Source organism: Capra hircus, chromosome 3 (genome assembly GCF_001704415.2).
Source record: "Capra hircus breed San Clemente chromosome 3, ASM170441v1, whole genome shotgun sequence".
NCBI lineage: Eukaryota > Metazoa > Chordata > Mammalia > Artiodactyla > Bovidae > Capra > Capra hircus.
In genome coordinates, this window is record NC_030810.1 from 119,084,883 (window position 1) to 119,109,363 (window position 24,481).

The 24,481-nt window shown below is 43.9% G+C and overlaps 1 protein-coding gene across 4 annotated transcripts in view; it reads left to right on the plus strand.

The window, feature by feature from the left end:
- The window catches only part of MPZL1 (myelin protein zero like 1), an 87,614-nt gene continuing 66,170 nt past the window's right edge, over nucleotides 3,038–24,481 (plus strand). For 2 of the 4 annotated variants that reach the window (XM_018046449.1, XM_018046447.1), the window contains exon 1: nucleotides 3,039–3,400. In XM_018046449.1, the coding sequence (XP_017901938.1) occupies nucleotides 3,310–3,400 (91 nt within the window). In that variant the 5' untranslated portion in view covers nucleotides 3,039–3,309. Of the gene's footprint in view, nucleotides 3,401–24,481 lie in introns of all 4 variants that reach the window. The other 2 variants (XM_018046450.1, XM_018046448.1) reach the window with 2 other exon arrangements.

Sequence of the window (24,481 nt, forward strand, 5' to 3'; positions counted from 1 at the left end):
GTTCTTGCCTGGAGAAGCCCAGGGATGGGGGAGCCTGGTGGGCTGCCATCTATGGGGTTGCACAGAGTCGGACACGACTGAGGCGACTTAGCAGCAGCAGCAGCTGCTCCTGGGTGCCTCTTATCTGATCTCTATTAAGAGAAGACTTAAAGCCCTGAGATGTTCCCAAGGCCAACCCTCCTTATTGTACTCTCTGTATACTACATGAAGCAGGAAGTCTGAGAGGCCAATGGATCTGTACATAGATAACTATTATCAGACAAGACTCTGCTCATGGTTTTCCTTCTTATTGACTCTGTAGGGAAAATTCTCTCCAAGAAGTCCACTCCTTTCAGAGGTAACATAGCCCATTAAAAAGACTTTACTTACCCATGGAAAGCCTTCAATTGATTCTGATTGTGTGCCTGGACTGACTGAGCTGAGAAGAGGGGTTTCCAGGAGGTAGAAGCAGGTACCTAAGGAGGAGGAGGTTTGTTAAGTGAGACTCTCAAGTTCACAATAGTGATTGAAAATCCAAAGGTTGGTTTGTTTTCCATTTACTATCTCTACAGAAGGATCCAAAACTAGAATGCAAGGACTATGGCTGAAACAACCTCACATGACTTTTTCTTTGTAACTTCTCTCGATTAATTTAATAAACATTCATTCATCTATTCATTCAGCAAATATTTATAATCTACTTATGATCTGATACTGGTTTTTTTGTGGAAACACTTTGCCGCCCTTGCAAGTTCTGGTTTCATGGTAGCCTCTCTTATTGCTTCCTTGGGCTCCAGACCTACATATCTAACTGCCTTCTAATTGACCATCTGGGTTTTCTCAGAAGTTTCAGCTGTGTTCAAGGCCCAGTTCATTAGCTTTCCTCACAGACCAGGTTCTCTTTCTGGGGTTTTTATGGTGGGCATTTTTTTCTTTATATAAAAGAAATTTTTTATATAAAAATTCCCTCCAAAAAAACCCCAGAAAGAGAACCTGGTCTGTGAGGAAAGCTAATGAACTGGGCCTTGAACACAGCTGAAATATATATATATATATATTTCTGTATATATATGTATATATATATGTATATAAAGGTGCATCTAGTCAAGGCTATGGTTTTTCCAGTGGTTATGTATGGATGTGAGAGTTGGACGGTGAAGAAAGCTGAGCGCCGAAGAATTGATGCTTTTGAACTGTGGTTTTGGAGAAGACTCTTGAGAGTCCCTTGGACTGCAAGGAGATCCAACCAGTCCATTCTAAAGGAGATCAGTCCTGGGTGTTCATTGGAAGGACTGATGCTAAAGCTGAAACTCCAATACTTTGGCCATCTCATGTGAAGAGTTGACTCATTGGAAAAGACCTGATGCTAGGAGGGATTGGAGGCAGGAGGAGAAGGGGATGACAGAGTTTGAGATGGCTGGATGGCATCACCGACTCAATGGATGTGAGTTTGAGTAAACTCCGGGAGTTGGTGATAGACAGGGAGGCCTGGCGTGCTGCGATTCATGGGGTCGTAAAGAGACACGACTGAGCAACCGAACTGAACTGAACTATGTACATATGTATATGTACATACACATATATATACATATACATATATATATCCTTGCACTTGGTACTGCTTCCTTATTTCTGAGTTTGCTTTTCCTGTTTCTCTCTGGTGAAAATTTATCTAGCCTATAAAATCCGCTTCAAATGCTATTTCCTCGATGCATCTTTTCTGGACACCTCGTGGGCCAGTGGTTCTCAGAAGAGGAAGTTATCTGTATTGAAGTGTGTCATGGGCAGCAGAGAAGCTTTTAACATGACACATATCTTTGAGGATCACTGCCTGTTGGCCTTATATTTCTCCTTGATTCCACCTTCTCTTCAAGCACTGAAAAAAAATTTTAATTCAGTACTTGCCTGCTACACTGACTGCTTTACTCTTGAGAGTAAAGCCTGGGTATTCTACATCTACAGCACACAGTAGGTGCTCAGTTAATGCATTTGTAGTCTTTCCAATATATGGCATTCCAAAAACGCTTCATGAGGATCTTGCTGACAGAGAAATAAGGTGAAATGGTGTTTTCTTGTTTGATTGGTTTTCTCTCACTGGGACTAAGGTAATTGCTATCAGTCTGCCATACTACAAGGCTAGCAGGCTAAAACAGCAAATATATCGGGAAGCCTGTTCATAAGATTGACTTGAAACAAAACCCTGAAATGAAGGGCTGCAGGGGAGTGCTCCTACCCTGCTCTTCTCCCCCTCTCATCCTGTCTAATACGTTTCCTTCTCCCACACTACAAGCCTCCCACCTGGATTCTTCCTTTTCTTCCTACACCCTCATTTTTCTCGTGTTCCTGCCCTTCCGTTTCTCCCTTTCCTAGGGTGTTCTCATAAGCACCCTTCCGAACACTTTCCAGAATTTTGGGGCAACCAGTAAGTGGCAGACACTGCTAACCAACTGGAGCCGGCTCAGGCATGGCACTTCAGTCAGGAGGGGAACTTGCCAATTTTTGATAAATCGAGGGACATTTTCAAAAGCAAAACCCCATCCACATGTGCTCCAGGGAGTAGGAGAGAATTCCCAGTTCTCAACCCATCTTAGCCAAAAGTGGGAGGGGAAGGGTTCCTTAGAGGAAAGTCAGACAAGATGGAGACTTCTTTTTAAGCTATTAGATTTCTCAATTTGCACACAAATTATCTGAATCCAGGCAAAATAGATTTGGGATACAGGGCAAGGGGGGAAATGTGTTCTATCTGCACGAGTGAATCAGAAGTTTCTCCCCATCTCATTCCTTTTTTTTTTTAATTGTGTAGACGAACTGCTTCTTTTTCTCTAGGTGAGGCTCAGAGAAACCGAGAAGAGCAGAAACGGAGGCGAAGACAATGAAGAGATCCGGGGGGCTGGACGCTCAGAGACGCAGAGGAGACGCGCGCAGGCCAGAGAAGTCGGGCGAACGGCCACGCAGGCAGGCGGGCAGGCACCGGGCTCGGCGGCGGCCGCCTCGGACAGCCAGGGACCTCCGCCGCTGGCAGAAGGGGCCCTGGGTGGGACGGAGACGGCGCGGCCCCGCCTGGAGAGAGGGAATGACGGACAGTCGGTGCCTTCCAATCGCGTCCTTCAGAGTGTGCGGGGCAGGCCAATGAGCTGACTGCTGTGGCCAGCGCGGGGAGCAGGCCCGGGCACACTGCTGGCGCGCTGAGGCTGGGGCCGCGAGCGGGGAGCGCGGCGTGGCACTGCTCGTCGGTACCGGCGACGACGAGTCCAGAGCCCTCGGCCAGGAGCCTAGCTAACTGCAGTGGGGACCGGGGCTCAGGGCCGCGGCGGCTGCGGCTGGAGGACGATGGCAGCGCCCGCCGGGGCCGGAGCACTGATTGCATCCCCAGACCGCCGGCGCTGTCTGTGGTCGGTGCTGGCGGCGGCGCTCGGGCTCTGTGAGTGATGCCGGGGCCAGAGCGGGGGCGGCGGGACCTGGGGCCGGCCCGGCGCTTGCGGGGCGCAGGGGTGGGCAGGGGGCGCGGCCTGCTTGCCCTGGGGCCTGGGGAACTGAGCTGGCGGGCGGGGAGCGCGGCCCGCAACCGGCTGGAGAGGCGCGGAGCCTCTTTCTTCTTCCTGGATCCCTGCGTGTAGAGGAGGCCGGGAGAATTCACCGCTTTGGTCATTTTGGGGGGCTTTCTGGGGAGGGGGCCCGGCGGGCGGCTGCATTGTGCCTTCGCTGGGTTGCCCACCTTCTCCGCTTGGTGACTCTGGGTCGCCCAGGCCCGACTGGGATTCCGGTTCAGGAACCCGGGCTTCTGGCATTCTCCACCTTTGGGAGTCGGCGGAAGGTTGAAGTGTTTTCTTCTGTGGGGCCTTTGTTGGTTTGTTTCCCTGTTGAACGACTTTTGTTTTACCTTGTTGGTTCCATTTCCAGTGCTCTCCAATCCGTTTTTTAAGTCTCGGAGATGGAAGGGCCCCAGAGTTTCATATGCCTTATCTCTGTAACCTGCAGGGCACCGAGAAGTATTAGCATTACTTCTGGGTTAGGGTGCAAAGAGCTGAAATACCACTGGAATGACCTGGCTTAACAGAGTTTCATGAAATCCATAATAATTCCAGACATAGTCACCATAGTTTGACAAGACATAGGATATTAAAAGGCATATCTGTCTTTGTTTAAAAAAAAAAAAAAATCCACATTTTTTCCTTTGCCAGATATCATAAGTGAGATATAAGGTTAAAAACCTCAGGGTGGATTTACTGAATTGGATGAATTGTTTTACGGACATCTGCAGTGGTGTCTGCCATAGAACGTTTTTGTGTATTGTTGCTCAAAGCAGTGAACTTGTTGCTGTCTCAGAATGTGGTTAAGTTATGGTTATAAAGAGAGCCAGCTCCTAAGAAACCGTGGAAAGAAATCATTTCTTTGTTTTGCAAAAATATCAGTTGCATCACAGTGTCTGAACATGAAAAACTCAATAATAACTTTTACAGAAAAGCCCTGTATGTAATTTTTGGAGCCAGGGAGAATATTTAATGAATGGCTTCAGGAGCTATAAAGTATAAATGTAAAAGTCCCTTCACTCTCTGGTGGTTGATAGGTGAAGATATACTTTGTATATATAAGACAATCCATTCTGTATAAATGTCTCTTCTGAAGGAGGGAAAAAGGTTAGGAGCATGTGTTTTTCGTTGGTGGTGGTGGTGATGGTAATATTCATGTTTTAGTGAACAAGTAGAAAATAGCTTAAAACTAATGTGTATCAGAACTCTTGTTTATTCATACAGAATTATTATGCATGAGAAGCTGACCTCTGTCTTTACTGAGGACAAAAGCAGAGAAATCTTAATTAAACTCAGAGTACTAAAAAGTAACTGAACTGAAGAAATAAATATTAATGGATATGAATGCAAAAAGATCATCAGAATTACATCAATACATACCTTGGACATAGCTAGCTCTTCAGTAATGGAAGATGAATGCTGATGTCTGAAAGTCAGCAGCTGTTGTTATTGGTTAATTTTAGAAAACTATTGAATGTCTCTTCTTTCGGGTTACCTTTTCTTGTCATGAATACTATATATAGCAGTTCATGTTTTACAGAAAGCCTTCTTAAGTTTGATCTAGATGCAGTTATTCCACAAACATTTACTAATCATTTTTTAAGTACTAAGCACTGAAAATATTCTAGGAAAGATAGTCCCTGGCCTCACATAATTTGCAGTTCAGTGGGAGAAACAAAGTGTGATAAGCAGTAGAAGAAGTCTTTCATTAACGGTTTGCTGTAAAAGCGCAGAGGAGAGTCATCATCTCAGACTGAATTTCAGACTGCTAAAAGAAAGGGATGCTTGAATTAAGTAGGAATTGGGAGAAAACAGTATTTGCAGATTCATGAATGAACCCGTTGGTCAGTCAGCGTGGTGAGAGGTTGGAGTGTATAGAAGAGATGGTGGGAGTTGAGGCAGGAGACCCAGCTAGAGGCTCTAACTCCCAATGGACTTTGTTTGCCATTAATAAGGCTGAATTTTATCCTAAGGGTATAGAGAGCCTGTGAAGGATTTCTCTGACTATTGAGATGTGAAGGGTGTGTTTGAATGATGTGAGGCTGAAGAAACCAGAGTGTTATGTAAGAAACAAGAGCAGGAGGATTGAAGACCTGAATTAAAACAGTGGGTTATGAAGAGAGGACATATCCATGAACTTGTTAGAAAGTAAATTTGATGGGGCTTGGAAATTGATTTGATGTGGACTTACAAGATGACCCTAAGTTTCCTGCTTAGGAAGCTGGGCATAGTTCTGCAAAGTTATGCTTTTCACAGATGAAGAATGTGGGATGAGGGAAAAGGAGTGTTGGAGGAAGAGGATGATGAAGTTACTTTTGGATATGTTGAGTTTAAGATGCTGCTGAAATATCTCAATAGAAATGGGACAGTTGGGTAGATGGTTCAGTTGGGTAGGTGAAAAGAAAGTTCTGGAAGGAGATATGGATCTGGGAGGCTTTATGTGGGTAGTAGTTAGAGCTATGGATTGTTTGGATGAGGTTAGCAAGGGAGAGGGTTCTTGAAAGAAATAGTAAAAGGCCAAGAACAGAGTTCTGGGGTATATGGAACCTGAGAGGGAGACTCGTTGAGTAAGACAAGCAGAAGAGTGCTGTCTTGGAAACAGAGTGTGAAGCTTTAACTGTGTCAGATGAAAAGTATGCACACTTCAAGGATTCACTGAATTTGGCAATGGGAATGAATGTCTTTGGTAACCTTTAGGTGGGCTTGAATACCCAGAACATGAAGAAGAAATCTCAGTAATTTGTACCACCCACTTCAATAAAGGGCACCATCATCCATCTAATTGCTCAACCCAGAAACCTAAGATCCACCCTAATTAACTTCCTATCCTTCAGTCCCCACATCCATTCAGTTCTCCCATTTCCAAAATACCTCTAGGACTCACCCACTTTCTTTTTTCCCCTCACCTACTTTTTTCCTGTTGGTCTACTCCTAGATTTTCACTCGAAATCACTGTCATTTCTTGGCTATGTTACTGTGGTAACAGTAGCCTCCCAGCTGGACTTCGCATTTCCCCCTTGCGTCTTTTTAGTTCCTTCTTTACACAACCGCAAAAATGATTTTTAGAAAAATGCAAATCAGTTCATGTAGCTTTCTTGTTTGAAATTCTTAATGGCTTCCCATTGCATTCTGAATGGCATTCTTTCTGTGGCCTACAGTTCTCTACATGATCTGGCTTCTGCCTGCCACTCTGACTTCAACTTTTGCCCCTTGCTCACTATATTCAAGCCATGTTGCCATCTTTCTTGGAGAAGGAAATGGCAACCCACTCTAATGTTCTTGCCAGGAGGATCCCAGGGATGGGGGAGCCTGGTGGGCTGCCATCTGTGGGGTTGCACAGAGTCAGACACGACTGAAGCGACTTAGTGGCAGCAGCAGCGGCGGCAGCAGCAGCAGCAGCCATCTTTCTGCCCTTCGACACTCATTCCCATCTCAGGTCCTTTGCCCTTGATACCTGATGTGCTCTTTCCCCAGAACTGCCCAGAGCTATCTCATTTTCATCAGTGAGGCCTTAGCCTAAGTGTCACTTCCTCAGAGAGGCCTTCTCCAATCACCCTATGCAGTGGGGTTCCCTGTTATTATTTCTTCAGTTCAGTTCAGTTCAGTCGCTCAGTCGTGTCCGACTCTTTGCGACCCCATGCATTGCAGCACACCAGGCCCCCCTGTCCATCATCAACTCCCGGAGTTCATCCAAACTCATGTCCATTGAGTCAGTGATGCCATCCAGCCATCTCATCCTCTGTTGTCCCCTTCTCCTCCTGCCCCCAATCCCTCCCAGCATCAGAGTCTTTTCTAATGAGTCAACGCGTCGCATCAGGTGGCTAAAGTATTGGAGTTTCAGCTTTAGCATCATTCCTTCCAATGAACACCCAGGGCTGATCTCCTTCAGAATGGACTGGTTGGATCTCCTTGCAGTCCAAGGGACCCTCAAGGGTCTTCTCCAACACCACACTTCAAAAGCATCAATTCTTCAGTGCTCAGCTTTCTTCACAGTCCATCTCTCACATCCATACATGACCACAGGAAAAACCATAGCCTTGACTGGACGGACCTTTGTTGGCAAAGTCATGTCTCTGCTTTTTAATATGCTATCTAGGTTGGTCATAACTTTCCTTCCAAGGAGTAAGTGTCTTTTAATTTCATGGCTGCAATCACCATCTGCAGTGATTTTGGAGCCCCAAAATATAAAGTCTGACACTGTTTCCACTGTTTCCCCATCGATTTCCCATGAAGTGATGGGACCAGATGCCACGATCTTCGTTTTCTGAATGTTGAGCTTTAAGCCAACTTTTTCACTCTCCTCTGTTCCTCTTCACTTTCTGCCATAAGGGTGGTGTCATCTGCATATCTGAGGTGATTGATATTTCTCCCTGCAATCTTGATTCCAGCTTGTGTTTCTTCCAGCCCAGCGTTTCTCATGATGTACTCTGCATAGAAGTTAAATAAGCAGGGTGACAATAGACAGCCTTGACGTACTCCTTTTCCTTCTTGGAACCAGTCTTGGCCCTTTGTTTATGTCCTTATTGTAATTTCTCACTGTTTGGTGGTTCTCTTTTCTCTTTCACTAGAATCCAGGACAGAGGTCGTGTTGATCTTGTTTATAGAAGTATCCCTAGGGCTCAGTGTACTGAATATGATAGATACTAATAAATACTTATTAAATGCAAGGAGGCTTAGGCATGTCTTGATAACAGTTTGTTAGTATTTTGCTGCATGTGTTAGGATTTGGCCTGGCACATAGGAGGTATCCAAGAAATGTTTGTTGAAAGAAGGAATATTTTTTCCAAGTTGATTTTTATGCATTATCTGATAATTTTCATTCTTTAAGTACTACTTCATATTCCTCTGATATATATGGAATAAATTAACATTCTTCGATCACTTTAAGCACTATAATTCTGGAATTACTACTTATTATGTACGATAATTGTTTTATCATGTTTGTTGTAGTATATAAGTGTTTTATCCATAAAACTTTTCTGTTTTTTGGTGCTTGTTGCTGTCTCAAATGCAGACTTGAGACACTTCCGCTGTAGTTCAAAGGCCACTAATCTCATTACCAATTCCCTCAGCCTTTTAGTTTGGATTTACTAGTTGTGATAATAAAATAAAAATTTAGTCTTTTTTTTTTTTTAATATTGTACCACACATTTTTGTCTGAACTCCAGGGTATTAAGTGGGCTCAGAAGCTGCCAAAAAAAACAAAAGAAAGACAATATTAAATGAAAGATATATGTATAAAGTGCATAAAATGTGAATTTGTGTATTTAAAAAATCATTATTCACTTATTCAACCAAATGAACACCTTCTGGGTGCCAGGCACTGTTCAGGCATCTTGGATGCAGCAGGGAGCCTAGATTCTAGTGGGAGTAACAGACTGTTCAAATAAAGAATGGACACCAAAGAGCAGTTGGTCCTTTGGCAATCACAATTTAAGATAATCATCAGTTGTGAAAGTTTGCAGTAAAAAAAAGAGACTTTTCTGTGGTGCCTGCAGCGCTCCCAGGAGAAGGCAATGGCACCCCACTCCAGTGCTCTTGCCTGGAAAATCCCATGGACGGAGGAGCCTGGAAGGCTGCAGTCCATGGGGTCGCTGAGGGTTGGACACGACTGAGCGACTTCACTTTCACGCATTGGAGAAGGAAATGGCAACCCACTCCAGTGTTCTTGCCTGGAGAATCCCAGGGGCGGGGGAGCCTGGTGGGCTGCCGTCTGTGGGGTCGCACAGGGTCGGACACGGCTGAAGCAGCTTAGCAGCAGCAGCAGCAGCAGCGCTCCCAATCCTGGGGGCATGGGTTCCATCCCTGGTCAGGGAACTAAGATCCCACATGCCACGCAGTGTGGCCAAAAAAAGAAAAAAAAAAAGAGAGAGAAAGAGAATACTATTGGCATTACAAAATAGATATTTTTTAAACTTATGAAGGATCCACCGTGGGATTCCATTAATGGTTGCTCTTTCCTGCTGAGTTTAAAATGTGATTTAATTGGGGGAAACATGATATACACAGTTTTCCAGAAATATTGCTGCCTCCTTTCCACCTGGTAAATGCTGGTCTACTAAGTATTTCTCACATTCCTTTCTATTGTGACTAAAGCTGCTTTTGTGTAGCCTTAATCACATTTCTTGTGGATGAGTAGAATCTTCTAACTGGAACCCAGTTGTGTTTTTACTGAAGTTGTAGCTTTTATCTGAGAATTTGGATTCTCTGTGTAGGACATGCATCTCACATATTGCAAAGATTATTTTTAGATATTCTTTGACATATACACACTGCTCTATTTATCATTCGTTTTTGGCTGCACTGAGTCTTAAGTGCTGCGTGCAGGCTTTCTCTAGTTGCCGAGAGAGTGGGAGCTACTCTTTAGCTGTGATGCACGGGCTTCTCGTTGCGATAGCTTCTTCGGTTGCAGATCCCAGGCTCTAGGCAGATGGACTTCAGTGACTGCAGCATACAGGCTTAGTAGTTGTGACTTGCTGGCTGTAGGGCACTCGCGCTTCAGTAGCTGTGGCACAGAGGCTCACTACTTGTGGTCTGTGGGCCCTAGAGTGTAGGTGTGGCACACAGGCTCTTGAGTGTGGGCTCAGTGGTTGTGGCCCAGGCATGTGGGGCACCCGCCCAGACCAGGGATCAAACCCCTGTCCCCTTGGGCAGGCAGATTCTTATCCACTGAGCCATCAGGGTAGTCCCACAAAGATTTTAATCTTGCTTTCTAAGACTATTGGTGTCATTTTTTAAAAAAGAGAATGAATGATTTGCCTTGACATGGAATTCATTATAGATTACTTTGGTCTTTCTAGCTTCCACTAAAGGAAATTTAATTATTAAAAAAAACTAGAAGCATTGCCTGAAGTCTCAAGTATATTGAAGCTCTTGGTCTTGCTCCCTAAGGCTGGTGAGATATGAAGCCTTTGCATATCTTGAATGATAGTCCTTTCTTCCTTTTCTACTTTTGTTTTGCCAAATATTTGACATTAGCCATGCCCAAAGTCATTGGAATTTTGGCTGCTTAGAAGGTGGAGGTCAGTTGGCTTTGTGATCATTCAGTTCGGTTCAGTCGCTCAGTCCTGTCTGACTCTCTGACCCCATGGGCTGCAGCAAGCCAGGCCTCCCTGTCCATCACCAACTCCCGGAGCTTCTTCAAACTCATGTCCATTGAGTCAATGATGCCATGCAATCAGCTTATCCTCTGCTGTGCTCTTCTCCTGCTGCCCTCAGTCTTCAATGAATCAGTTCTTCACATCAGATGACCAAACTATTGGAGTTTCAGCTTCAGCATCAGTCCTTCCAGTGAACACCCAGGACTGATCTCCTTTAGGATGGACTGGTTGAATCTCATTGCAGTCCAAGGGACTCTCAAGAGTCTTTTCTAACACCCCAGTTCAAAAGCATCAGTTCTTCGGTGCTCAGCTTTCTTTATAGTCCAACTCTCACATCCATACATGACTGCTGGAAAAACCATAGCTTTGACTAGATGGACCTTTGTTGGCAAAGTAATGTCTCTGCTTTTGAATATGCTGTCAGGGTTGGTCATAACTTTCCTTCCAAGGAGTAAGCGTCTTTTAATTTCATGGTTGCAGTCACCATCTGCAGTGATTCGGGAGCCCCCCCAAAATAAGGTCAGACACTATTTCCACTGTTTCCCCATCTATTTTCCATGAAGTGATGGGGACTGGATATCATGATCTTAGTTTTTGAATGTTGAGTTTTAAGCCAACTTTTTCACTCTCTTCTTTCACTTTCATCGAGACTCTTTAGTTCTTCTTCGTTTTCTGTCATAAGGGTGGTGTCATCTGCATATCTGAAGTTACTGATATTTCTCCCGGCAATCTTGATTCCAGCTTGTGCTTCATCCAGCCCAGCATTTCTCATGATGTACTCTGCATATAAGTTAAATAAACAGGATAACAATATACAGCCTTGATGTACTCCTTTCCCAACCAGTCTGTTGTTCCATGTCCAGTTCTGTTTCTTCCTGACCTGCATACAGATTTCTCAAGAGGCAGGTCAGGTGGTCTGGTATTTTCATCTCTTTAAGAATTTTCCAGTGTTTGTTGTGGTCCACACAGTCAAAGCTTTTGGCATAGTCAATAAAGCAGAAGTAGATGTTTTTCTGGAACTGTCTTGCTTTTTCCATGAGCCAGTGGATGTTGGCAATTTGATCTCTGGTTCTTCTGCCTTTGTGACTATTTGTAGCGCCTAAATTGAGAAATTGTCATCTTCTCCTGGGACCTTTATATCTTCGCTGTTAAGCTTCTATTTATAAAATCTTTGAATGCATGTGGGCTGCCGTATGTAAGGGCTTCCCTGGTGGCTTAGACAGTAAAGCCCAGGTTCGATCCCTGGGTTGGGAAGATCCCCTGGAGAAGGAAATGGCAACCCATTCCAGTACTCTTGCCTGGAAAATCCCCTGGATGGAGGAGCCTGGTAGGCTACTGTCCATAGGGTTGCAAAGAGTTGGACGTGACTGAGTGACTTCACTTGACTTGAGCTGCTATAATTTTTTATTCATTTATAACTTTACCTTGGTTCCCTTAGGCTTTTATCCAAGAAGAGAAAGATGGTTTCACTGATAAATTCTCTTTCAGTGAATTCTTTTTTTTTTTCTTCCCGTTGAAACTCAGAGTCTCCCAAGAAATTAGGATCTTTTGTAATACCTCTAATTTGCTGTCAGAGCCTGTGGCTTAAATAGATTTCCAACAGCCGTGATACATTGTACCTAGTTCTTAGGTTTAACTAATTGGGGTTAGAGATACAATGTCTTTGCTGAGCCTGGGTTATTTATTCTTATAGATGAGATTGACCCATAGAATGAAATCCATGACTTCATCTTGTTAGTACTGTGCTGTGATCAACTGAACAAATGTTGATGAATTTGCAGTTTACATGGTCTGTGCTGAGACTGTGATAGTCTATAGTACTTTGGGATCTGATGAGTTTGTTATGTGCAATTTAAAGCCATTTTTAAAATGCTTTTTATCAAAGTTAAGAAATGTATTCTTTTCTCTCCAAACATTGAAGGTCACAGTGTGCAGTTATGTAAACTTAACATAAGCCTGTGCTTCTTCCAGATAACACTTGAAAAGATAAAGGTGCTTTATTGTAGGCTAAGCTTCAGTGAGAACTTGGATGATCCTATACCAGCCTGTTTCCTACAGTTATTCACATCCAGGTCATAATTGCTATATACCCTCCTCTGAAGGATATTGCTAGGAAACATAAGTAAAGGACTCATCTTCCTAAGAGAAAAGTATGTTAAAATGCAAATATTTGAGATCTCCTAAATAGTTAAGAAGGGCAGAGAGAAAGTGAGTAGTTAGGAGGAAATTTTGAATTAATTAACCCATTATCTTTCTAGATATAGATACAGGTATATATATCTTTCTCTTTTCAACCAAGTATAACTTAGAAGTTTAGATATAAAACTAGGTTAAAAAACAAACAAAAAAAACTAGGTTCATGTTATTTCTTTTGTTCTGCTCTCATTAATTGAGTCTGTACCATGCGCCAGGCCTTTGCTAACCAATTTATATGCATTATTTCATCTCCTTACAATTCTGTGTGGTAATTATTATTTTTATTAATTTTACAGATGGAGAAACTAAGAATCAGACAGGTTGTGTGATGTGCAAACTCATTTAGCTAATGTGTAGTAGAGTTGGGACTCAAAACTGCAAAGCATGTGTTTGCAACCACTCTGCGTTATTATGGGTCTCCCTGGTGGCTCAGATGGTAAAGAATCTGCCTGCAATGCAGGAGACCAGGTTCAGTTCCTGCGTCAGGATAATCCCCTGGAGAAGGGAGTGGCAACCAACTCCAATATTCTTGCCTGGAGAATTTCATGGACAGAGGGCTGTAGTCCATGGGGTCACATAGAGTCAGACACGACTGAGTGACTAATACTTTCACTTTCTGCATTATTATAGAATTTCTCCTTCAAAGTCTCTAACCACTTTTTCAAAGGTTTCCAGGATGTCTTAAATGTTTGCAAAGAATCCTTTAACTGTCCCAGGGCATCCACCAGTGTCCTGTGTCTGTGGTCACGTTTGTGCCAAGAGCCCCATGCCTTGATGCTGCCAACTCCAACCTAGAGGATGAAGCTGCCATGTTGAAGCCTTCCTCACTGCTGATGCAGAATTGTGCCCTGCTCCTCCCTAGGGCTTGTGAATGGTGTGATTCTTGTAGTTTCTCACTCTGGTATTGCTCCCTCTGGCTAGGACGCAGCATGAATCCATTTGTCCAAGTGTCTGACACCGTATGAGGCTCAGAAATGTTCCTTGCCCCTCGTGTGGACCAAGCCACTGAGCCTTCGCTCTTCACTTGGGCTGAGTTTCTCCCTGGAAGCTGTGCAGATCCTTCTGCAGTTAGACTCCTGGCAGACTTGCCTTACAGGATGTCCAAACAGGCTCAGAATGTTCAAACCAAAAGCTCCTCACTGGGACCTTTCCTGGCCCTTCCACCCCACTGGCAGAGGTTCTGTAGCCCCGCTGCCTTTCTGCCTGCCTCGAGCAGGAGTTCCAGCTCTTGTCTCTTAACTCATAGGGACTTTTGGTCTGGATCACTTTCATCTGTTTGGAATTTATTCCAAACCCCCACCCCCAGTGAATGCAAATATAGAAGAACCCTGGTAAGGCGTGATGAACTTTATATACTAGAGAAATTAGAGAATATTTTAATAATAAGCAAAGATGATGCTGATTTGTATATGGATTTCAGAACAGAAAATGCTGAGGGGCAATTTCTCATTTCAAATTATAGGTCCACAGTTTTATCAGCAATTCTGAAATCCCAAAAGCTCTGGAAACTGAAAGTTTTTCCCTGAGTTTGATACATACTCTTTTGGCTGCATAATTTGACCTGAACTGGTTATAGACTATTTCAGTTGTGATCCACTTGGAAAAATAATCATATGAAACATAAATACTTATAAACCACAGAAATACTTATATATTTGATTGTGGGATGCTGTCTTACACCCGACTGGGGCTGTTGTATAATATATAATACATGCATTGTGTTAATTTTATGAAATCTGAAAAATTCTACCTCCTGAAACACATCTAATACATAAAGCTAATGGCTTGCTACTTAAAACACCTTCATTCAAACTCATTTCTTAACTTCTGCTAGTTTGGACCCTGTGGCCTTGTCTCTATTCAGCTGATTTGATGGAGGAGATGTGACTTTCTGTTTTTATGATTCAAGTTAGACTTTTATTCATGTGACCTAGAACTTTTGTGCTTACACAGATCAAGTAAGAATTTAGTGGGCTGCCCACCTATATCATTTCCAGGAACACTATGATCAATTAGCCAATGCTGCCCATCTCTGAGTCAGACTGTTCTGACTACTGCTTTCCCTCTGGTATTGCTGTGGAAATGCACTTGCCTTTGGCAGCTGAATGCTGCCACTTGGATCCAGTTCCTTCCATTGCCATTAGGGAACATCACATCAGTGTTAGCAATTCGCTCTGCAAGTTCTGGCCTACTGAGAGTGGTCCCAGGACTCTTCAAGGATGCTGGGGCTCTCCTCACAAATTTTTTTCTCATATATTCAGAAAGGCATGTCTTTTGGACCTGGGGATGGATGATTTGTCTTAAATGATAGTCCAAATTGGGAGATTGGAATCCATGTACATGCACTATTGATACTATGTATAAAATAGGTAACTAACGAGAACCTACCATACAGCCCAGGGAACTCTACTCAGGGCTCTGTGGTGACATAAATGGGAAGGAAATCCAGAAAAGTGGGGGTATATGTGAACGTATAGCTGATTCACTTTGTGCCATAGCAGAAACTAACACAACATTGTAAAGCAACTACAATAAAATTAATTAAAAAGAAGACAAACTCCCTCTAACTTTCCAATTTCCCTGAGCCTTTGAATCCCTTCCTCTTCATTAAACCAAGGCAGATCCGGCATTTCAAGCTCATTTTCTGTGGGCCACTTTTGGCTCCTGTTTTAGCCAAGGGACCAATACACACTGTTAGCGCTGTTTCTAATGCTCTTGAATTGCAACATTAAATGCAGAATATCTGTTTAATGGGCTCTTATCAACCAGTTTGGCCTGATTCAGCTTTCTGTTCCTACCACCCTTGTTCTGCATACTTAGTATCCATTCTACACATACTCCTTGGATTCCTGCCTGCTGTTATTCAATCACTCAGTTGTGTCCAAACTCTTTGGGACCCCATGGACTGCAGCACACTAGGCCTCCCTGTCCAGCACCATCTTTTGGAGCCTGCTCAGACTTGTATCCATTGAGCCGGTGATGCCCTCCAGCTGTCTCGTCCTCTGTCATCCCCTTCTCCTCCTGCCTTCAGTCTTACCCAGCATCATGGTCTTTTCTAGTGAGTCAGCTCTTTGCATCAGGTGACCACAGTATTGGAGCTTCAGCTTCAGCATCAGTCCTTCCAATGAACAGCCAGGACTGATCTCCTTTAGGATGGACTGGTTGGATCTCCTCGCAGTCCAAGGGACTCTCGAGTCTTTTCTAACATATCAGTTCGAAAGCATTGATTCTTCTTTCTGTGTGAATCAGAAAAATCAAGTAGTTCTTTTGGAGTGTAGTGTATCTCCTCATCGGTCAGACTCTGCACCTGTAGGAAGCTTCTGTGCCTTGAGGCTAGTGATCAGTCTAGAAACAAAGAGGAGTGGTAGGGCTGGGTCCTGAGGACACTCTTCAGTGTCTTTCACGGCAGCTGCCTCAGGGGAGTCCATTAAAGTTTCCCGGCGAAGCAAGGTTAATCCCAGGCTGGGGTATGCTTATCCTGGGAGAGGAAGCTCAGTCGTGGGGGCTCGCATGCCCAGCTCCATCAGGCTTCCTGCGTGGCCTCGTTACTGCTCAGTGCCTCCCGTTGATAGTAGGCGCCTGTGAAGCTGGAGACCAAATTGCTGTGTAATCCAGCCGGCGTCAGGATGAGAGTTTTGGGTTTGGTTTTCGCAGTCTCAGCTCTATGGCTGTAGGCGATAAGTACCCCTTTCAGGGAAGAAGTTTTCTGATCATTTATGAGCTCTTGAGTTGGGAATTTGAATCCTGGAGCTCATCCCATTTTTTCTCACTCTGTCTAGTGACTATAGGAGCAAATTGAACTACATCATTATCCTCACTAGTTTGACAAGAAATGTTCAAAAGTGTTATGTACATAGTCATCCCAAACTCCTCCTTTTCTAACTGTTTGATTGGGGTATTCATTGGTGATGGTTTGTGTATCTCTGTTGCCACATTTTTCCAGGGACTATCAGAGCTCTCTTTACTAAATGGTCATTAGTGGTTTAAATCTAATCAGAGTGGAGAGCCAATTCCCCAAATTCCAGAACCAATTCAGAAAATTCATCCTTAAGATTCTGTTCTAGAAAGAAGCACCCTTGGTACCAAAATCTGTTTTAGTCAGAATTGTCCAGAGACACAGGACCAGCAGGATAAACGGATGGGTGCATGGGTATTTTAAGTAAATGGATCACACAGTGGTCTCCACCACTTTGTGGTGGTTGTTCAGTCATTAAGTCATGTCCATCTCTTTGCAACGCCATGGACTGCAGCGCGCCAGGCTTCCCTGCCCCTCACTATCTTGCAGAGTTTGCTCAAATTCATGTCCATTGAGTTGGTGATGCTATGTAACCATCTCATCCTCTGCTGCCCGCTTCTCCTTTTGCCTTCAGTCTTTCCCAGCATGAGGGTCTTTGCTAGTGAGTTGACTTTTTGCACCAGGTGGCCAAAATATTGGAGCTTCAGCTTCAGCATCATTCCTTCCAATGAGTATTCAGCATTGATTTCCATTACAATTGACTGGTTTGATCTCCTTGCAGTCCAAGGGACTCTCAAGAGTCTTCTCCAGCACCACAGTTCGAAAGCATCAATTCTTTGGTGCTCCACCTTCTTTATGGTCCAACTCTCACATCTGTACATGACTAATGGAAAAAACACAGCTTTCACTCTATGGACCTTTGTCCACAAAGTGATGTCTTTGCCTTTTAATACTCTGTCTAGGTTTGTACAAAAAAAGTTCTTAATGACCTGGATAACCATGATGGTGTGGTCACTCACCTAGAGCCGGACATCTTGGAGTGTCAAGTGGGTCTTAGGAAGTATTACTAAGAACAAAGCTAGTGCATATGACAGAATTCCAGCTGAACTATTTCAAATCCTAAAAGATGGTGCTGTTAAAGTACTGCACTCAATATACCAACAAATTTGGAAAACTCAGCAGTGGCCACATGACTGGAAAATGTCAGTTTTCATTCCAATCCCAAAGATGGACAGTGCCAAAGAATGTTCAAACTACTGTACAGTTGCACTCATTTCATATCCTAGCAAGGTAATGCTCAAAATCCTTCAAGCTAGGCTTCAACAGTACATGAACCAAGAACTTCCAGATATACAAACTGGATTTAGAAAAGGCAGAGGAACCAGAGATTAAATTGCCAACATCTGTTGGATCGTAGAAAAAGCAAGAGAATTCCAGAAAAAATCTGCTTTTGCTTCATTGACTACACTAAAGCCTTTGACTGTGTGGATCACAACAAACTGTGGAAAATTTTTAAAGAGATGGGAATACCAGACCACCTTACCTGCCTCCTGTGAAACCTGTATGCAGGTCAAGAAGCAACAGTTAGAACAGGACGTGGAACAACAGATTGGTTCCAAATTGGGAAAGGAGTATGTCAAGGCTGTATATTGTCACCCTGCTTATTTAACTTCTATGCAGAGTGTGTGCACGTGTGCTTAATTGCTTCAGTCATGTTCAACTCTTTGCGACCCTGTGGACTGTAGCCCACCAGGCTTCTCAGTGGGACTCTCCAGGGAAGAATATTGGAGTGGGTTGCCATGCCCTCCTCCAGGGGATCTTCCTGATCCAAGGATCTAACCACCATCTCGTATGCATTGGCAGGCAGGTTCTTTACCGCTAGCACCACCTGTGAATCCCATCTGTAGAGTACACCGTGCGAAGTGCAGATGATACTACCTTGATGGCAGAAAGCAAAGAGGAACTAAAGAGCCTCTTGATGAAGGTTAAAGAGAAGAGTGAAAAGCTGGCTTAAAACTCAACTTTCAGAAAACAAAGATCCTGGCATCTGGTCCCATCACTTCATGGCAAATAGATGGGGAAAAAATGAAAACAGTGACGGAATTTATTTTCTTGGGCTCCAAAATCACTGTGTACAGTGACCACAGCCAAGAAATTAAAAGATGCTTGCTCCTTGGAAGAAAAGCTATGACAAACCTAGGCAGCGTATTAAAAAACAAAGACATCACTTTGCTGACAAAGATCTGTATAGTCAAAGCTATGTTTTTTCCAGTAGTCATGTATGGATGTGAGAGTTGGTCCATAAAGAAAACAATGCTGTAGAATTGATACTTTTGAACTGTGGTGCTGAAGATGACTCTTGAGAGTCCTTTGGACTGCAAGGAGATCAAATCAGTCAATCCTAACGAAAATCAACTCTGAATATTCATTGGATACTAAGTACTAAGTACTGATACTGAAGCTCCAGTACTTTGGCTACCTGATGCAAAGAGCCGACTCATTGGAAAAGACCCTGATGCTGGGAAATATTGAAGGCAGGAACAGAGGGAGGGGTGACAGAGGATGAGATGGTTGGGTGGCATCACTGACTCAATGGACATGAGTTTGAGCAAACTCCCAGAGTTAGTGAAGGATGGGGAAGCCTGGCCTGCTACAGTCCATGGGGTCGCAGAGTCCGACATGACTTAGTGACCTTAGTGACCTAACATTTAGGGAAGATGATCTGCTTTACTCAGACTCTGCCAGTTTCATTGGCAATCTCATTCAAAAACTTACCTTCATAAAAACATTCACAACAGTCTTTCAACAAAGATTATTGGCCCAGTTGGTGGCTCATGTAAGTTGAGACATAAAATTAACCACCACATCAGTAATGAATTATAAAAGATAAGCTGTAAGAGGAGATCTCAAATAGTTGATTTCCCTTCACTGTAAACAGTTCTCTTCCTTGCTCTACTTTAGCACTTCTTACGTCTCAACTCAGCGTGATCTGACTTCTGCCTCCTGTCACCTGTTTGACACTTTAATAAATGCTCAGACAATAAAGAATCTGCCTAAAACACTGGAGACTTGTGTTTGATCCCTGGGTTGGGAAGATCCCCTGGAGAAGGGCATGGCAACCCACTCCAGTATTCTTGCCTGGAGAATCCCTTGGAGAGAGAAGCTACACAGTCCATGGGGTCGCAGAGAGTTGGACACGACTGAGCGACTTTCACACACACACACCTGAGGTTGCCAAATCAGCTGACCTGTTTCATGTCTTTTCTTTCTGGACTTCTTTGCTTCCTTCACACTGTTGACCACTCTAGTCTTATTTCCTTTCTCTTTGTGACATTGCTTCTGATCCTCATCTCTCCTCACTGTCTGTTCTAAGCATTCCCCCAGCACCAGCCTGTGCCCTAATATTGATTTTTCCTTCTGTCCTGCTCTCAGCCATCTAGCCTCATCATGCTCATCTTTAGTGATTGCATCTAGTTTTTTTTTTTATTGCAATTCATATCTGGCAGATAAAGCATTTGATAAAGATTTATTAAATAAATGGTGACTCCCAAATATATCTCCAGTTCTTTGAACTGCAGACTCTTACCCACTGAATGTCCAGAAGCAAGTTAGACTTCCTGTTCTTAAAATTCAACTCCATATGTCTCTCCTTTCCAAACTATGCCTCTGCTTTAGTCCACTGGCCATTGTTCTCAGAGTTTCTCACTGTCCCGTTTGCCTTTCTCTTAGACACCTAAGACTAAAACTTGAACATCATTTTAGAATCCTTCCTTTTCCTCACCCCACCTCCATGGATTTAACTAGAGTCCTCCCAGTGTTCACCGGCTTTTTCTGAATCCATCTCTTTTTTCCGTTGTATTAGCTGTCAGTCTTTTTAAGTCCAGATGACTGCAGGAGCCTCCTAATTGGTCTCCCTAATGCTAGTCATGTTCCCCTCTGGACTGCCCTCGCAGGTGTTGCCAGAGGGATCTCTTGTGGACAGACTTAATGGTGCTGCCCTTCAGCTAAGAGCCTCCATCCCTCTCCGTTATCTCCAGGATAAGCTTGGGTCCTTAGCTTCTGCCATTAGCTTTCTTGCACTTTGTTTACAGCATTTCTGCATGATTCACTGTTTCGTCTCCTTGATTTTCTGTATGGTATGTTCGCTCTGCCCGCTGATTACCCTTCTCCCTATTTATTTACCTGGCTACCTCCATGTAACCTTCCATCTCAAGTGCAAACTCATCAGGCAGATATTCTGCAATAAGGCCAAGTGCCCTGCCTCTAGGCTTCTACTCTGTCATTTTATCTAACATCACGTTTTTATTTGGTCATTTCACTAAATGCAGAACTGTGGCTTATCTTTCTTTAGGTTTTCATTGCTTAAAACACTACCTAGAATGTAGTGGTAAGTGTTTAGTGGGTAGGAGGTGAACTGTTGAACAGAATCCCATGTGGGAACTATAAACATTAGAGCAGAGAGTGAGTGAAAATAGGAAGGTAGGTCCTCCCAGAACTTGGAACTTCAAGATCTAGGGAGCAGTCATTTGACAGTGATATGGCTCAGAGGAGAAACTAACCAAACTCTCAAGAGCACTGAATCCAATAAGGATATCATGTCAGCTTAGTGAGTTTCAGTGAGTATATAAATGCTGGGTGTTAGGACTTCCCTGGTGGCTCAGATTGTAAAGCGTCTGTCTACAATGCAGGAGACCCGGGTCAATCCCTGGGTTGGGAGGATCCCCTGGAGAAGGAAATGGCAATCCACTCCAGTAATATTGCTTGGAAAATCCCATGGACAGAGGAGCCTGGGTAGGCTACAATCCATGGGGTCGCAAAGAGTCAGACACGACTGAGTGACTTCACGGTCACAGTAGAATGTTTAAGTGGATTGAGTTGTTAATGTGTTTTTCTGCCTGTGAAATCCCTGACATTCAAGCTAGTTTTAGAAAAGGCAGAGGAACCAGAGATCAAATTGCCAACATCTGCTGGATCATCGAAAAAGCAAGAGAGTTCCAGAAAAACATCTATTTCTGCTTTATTGACTATGCCAAAGCCTTTGACTGTGTGGATCACAATAAACTGTGGAAAATTCTGAAAGAGATGGGAATACCAGACCACCTGACCTGCCTCTTGAGAAGTCTGTATGCAGGTCAGGAAGCAACAGTTAGAACTGGACATGGAACAACAGACTGGTTCCAAATAGGAAAAGGAGTACGTCAAGGCTGTATATTGTCACCCTGCTGATTTAACTTCTATGCAGAGTACATCATGAGAAACACTGGACTGGAAGAAACACAAGCTGGAATCAAGACTGCCAGGAGAAATATCAATAACCTCAGATATGCAGATGACACCACCCTTATGGCAGAAAGTGAAGAGGAGCTAAAAAGCCTCTTGATGAAAGTGAAAGAGGAGAGTGAAAAAGTTGGCTTAAAGCTCAACATTCAGAAAATGAAGATCATGGCATCTGGTCCCATCACTTCATGGGAAATAGATGGGGAAACAGTGGAAACAGTGTCAGACTTTATTTTTTTTTGGCTCCAAAATCACTGCAGATGGTGACTGTAGCCATGAAATTAAAAGACACTTACTCCTTGGAAGAAAAGTTATGACCAACCTAGATAGCATATTCAAAAGCAGAGACATTACTTTGCCGACTAAGGCCTGTCTAGTCAAGGCTATGGTTTTTCCAGTGGTCATGTATGGATGTGAGAGTTGGACTGTGAAGAAAGCTGAGCACCGAAGAATTGATGCTTTTGAACTGTGGTGTTAGAGAAGACTCTTGAGAGTCCCTTGGACTGCAAGGAGATCAAACCAGTCCATTCTGAAGGAGATCAGCCCTGGGATTTCTTTGGAAGGAATGATGCTGAAGCTGAAGCTCCAGTACTTTGGCCACCTCATGTGAAGAGTTGACTCATTGGAAAAGACTCTGATGCTGGGAGGGATTGGGGGCAGGAGGAGAAGGGGACGACCGAGGATGAGATGGCTGGATGGCATCACAGACTCGATGGACGTGAGTCTGAGTGAACTCCGGGAGTTGGTGATGGACAGGGAGGCCTGGCGTGCTGCGATTGATGGGGTCGCAAAGAGTCGGACACGACTGAGCGACTGAACTGAACTAAAGACAGACTATCCTCACAAGATTGCCCGGGGATTGTAGGATCCACTCAGTGGATGTGTTGACCATGATGGCTTTAGTCACTGAGCTGAAACACCCCTCCCTCCACGATTAGGCATATAAGTGGCAGACACCTTGGATTGGTTGAGTCACTCTCTTCACTGGAGAGTGCTGTCACATGCTAACAGTGATACTTTAGACATGAGGGGACAACCTCGAAACCTTAATTGGAAACCTTGATAGTTTCCTGCATCTTGAAAGCTTTCCTAGACGGAGAGCCTGTGATATAGAGTGTATATCTGTACAGATGACCAACATTAGTCATTGAAAGTGGATACTTACTCTTTTAAAAATATATATATTCGTTTATTTTTATTTGTGACTGCATTGGGTCTTAGTTGAGGCACACATTGAGACTTGGGGGCTTCTCTCTAACTGTGCCGTGGGAACTCCAGAGTGCATGGACTCTGTAGTGGTGGCCCGCAGGCTTAGTGGCCCCAGCAGGGATGGAAGCCTCATCCCTTGCTTCGGAGGGCAGATTCTTAACCGCTGGACTACCAGAGGAGTCCCGCTACTTTTTCTTTCAAATTCATGGACCTTCCTTTTTGTTTTTTAAATAATCAGTTCTGGGGCTTCCCTGGTGGCTCAGTGGTAAAGAATCCGCCCGCCAATGCAGGAAACACGAGTTCAGTACCTGATCTGGGAAGATTCCACATGTCTTGGAACAGCTAAACTCATGCACCACAACTACTGACCCTGTGCGTTAAAGCCACGCTCTGCAACAAGAGAAGCCACGGCAATGAGAAGCCGGCACGCTGCGGCTACAGTAAAGCCCAAGCCTCAGTGAAAACCCAGCTCAGCCAGAAATGAAACAGTCAGTTCTGTACAAGATTTCAAGGTACTTGTGTTTTGTTTTTATTTTTTGGCTGCACTGTGTGGTATGTGGGATCTAAGTTCCCCAACCAGGGATCGAACCCACACCTCCTGCGTTGGAAGCATGGAGTCTTAACCACTGCCACATACCACACTAACCCCATTATTTGCTGATCTCCATTGCTCTAGTGTGTATTCTCCCTACTGTTTATAGCTGAAAATATATTATTTCTTCCCTGTATGTTTATTCTTTTCTGGTTCTCCCACTAAAGTATAAATCTTCTCTAAGATCTAGAAAGCGCCTGGGACATAGTGGGAACCCAGTAAGTATTGCTTTAAATATATTCGTTGAAGGTTGGTAGAATGTTGCAACACTTTGTTAAGGTTCATTAGTTAAAAGTTTTGAAACAAGGGGCTTTTTAAATTTTTACATTAAAATGAAAGCTTGCTCAAGCTCTAAGGTATAATTTACCTAATACAAATGTGGAAATTGAGCTCTGAAATTCTCAGTAGGTGCTGCCTTCCCATAAGCAGTGCTGTGACACCCTGTGAAGCTCCAGGGAGCCCATTAAGTAGCTGTATCCCTGGGAAATGCAGCCAGAGAGCTTGTCTGTCCCTTACTCTTGAAGAGTACCTGGATTTACCCTTTCATTCTTCATATCCCTGTTGACCACAGTCACCTTTAGGAGGTCCCCAGGTGCATGCTGTCTTGTAAGGAGCTGTTTCTTACTACTCTGAGCATCTCCCACTCTGGCCATCTCTCTTACCCTTTTGTCTTCTCTGAGCCTAATCATCACCAGAAAGTGCACCAACTCCAAACCTCATCCTATTCGTCAAGATGACCTCCTTCTGACAGTCTCTCTGCGATGCTGTCTGGAACTCATTAAGACTTCGGACTCTTTCTCACTCTCTCATTTACATGAGTCACTTCCTGGCTGTTCCTCTCCGTTTCCAGCTTGGACTCCGT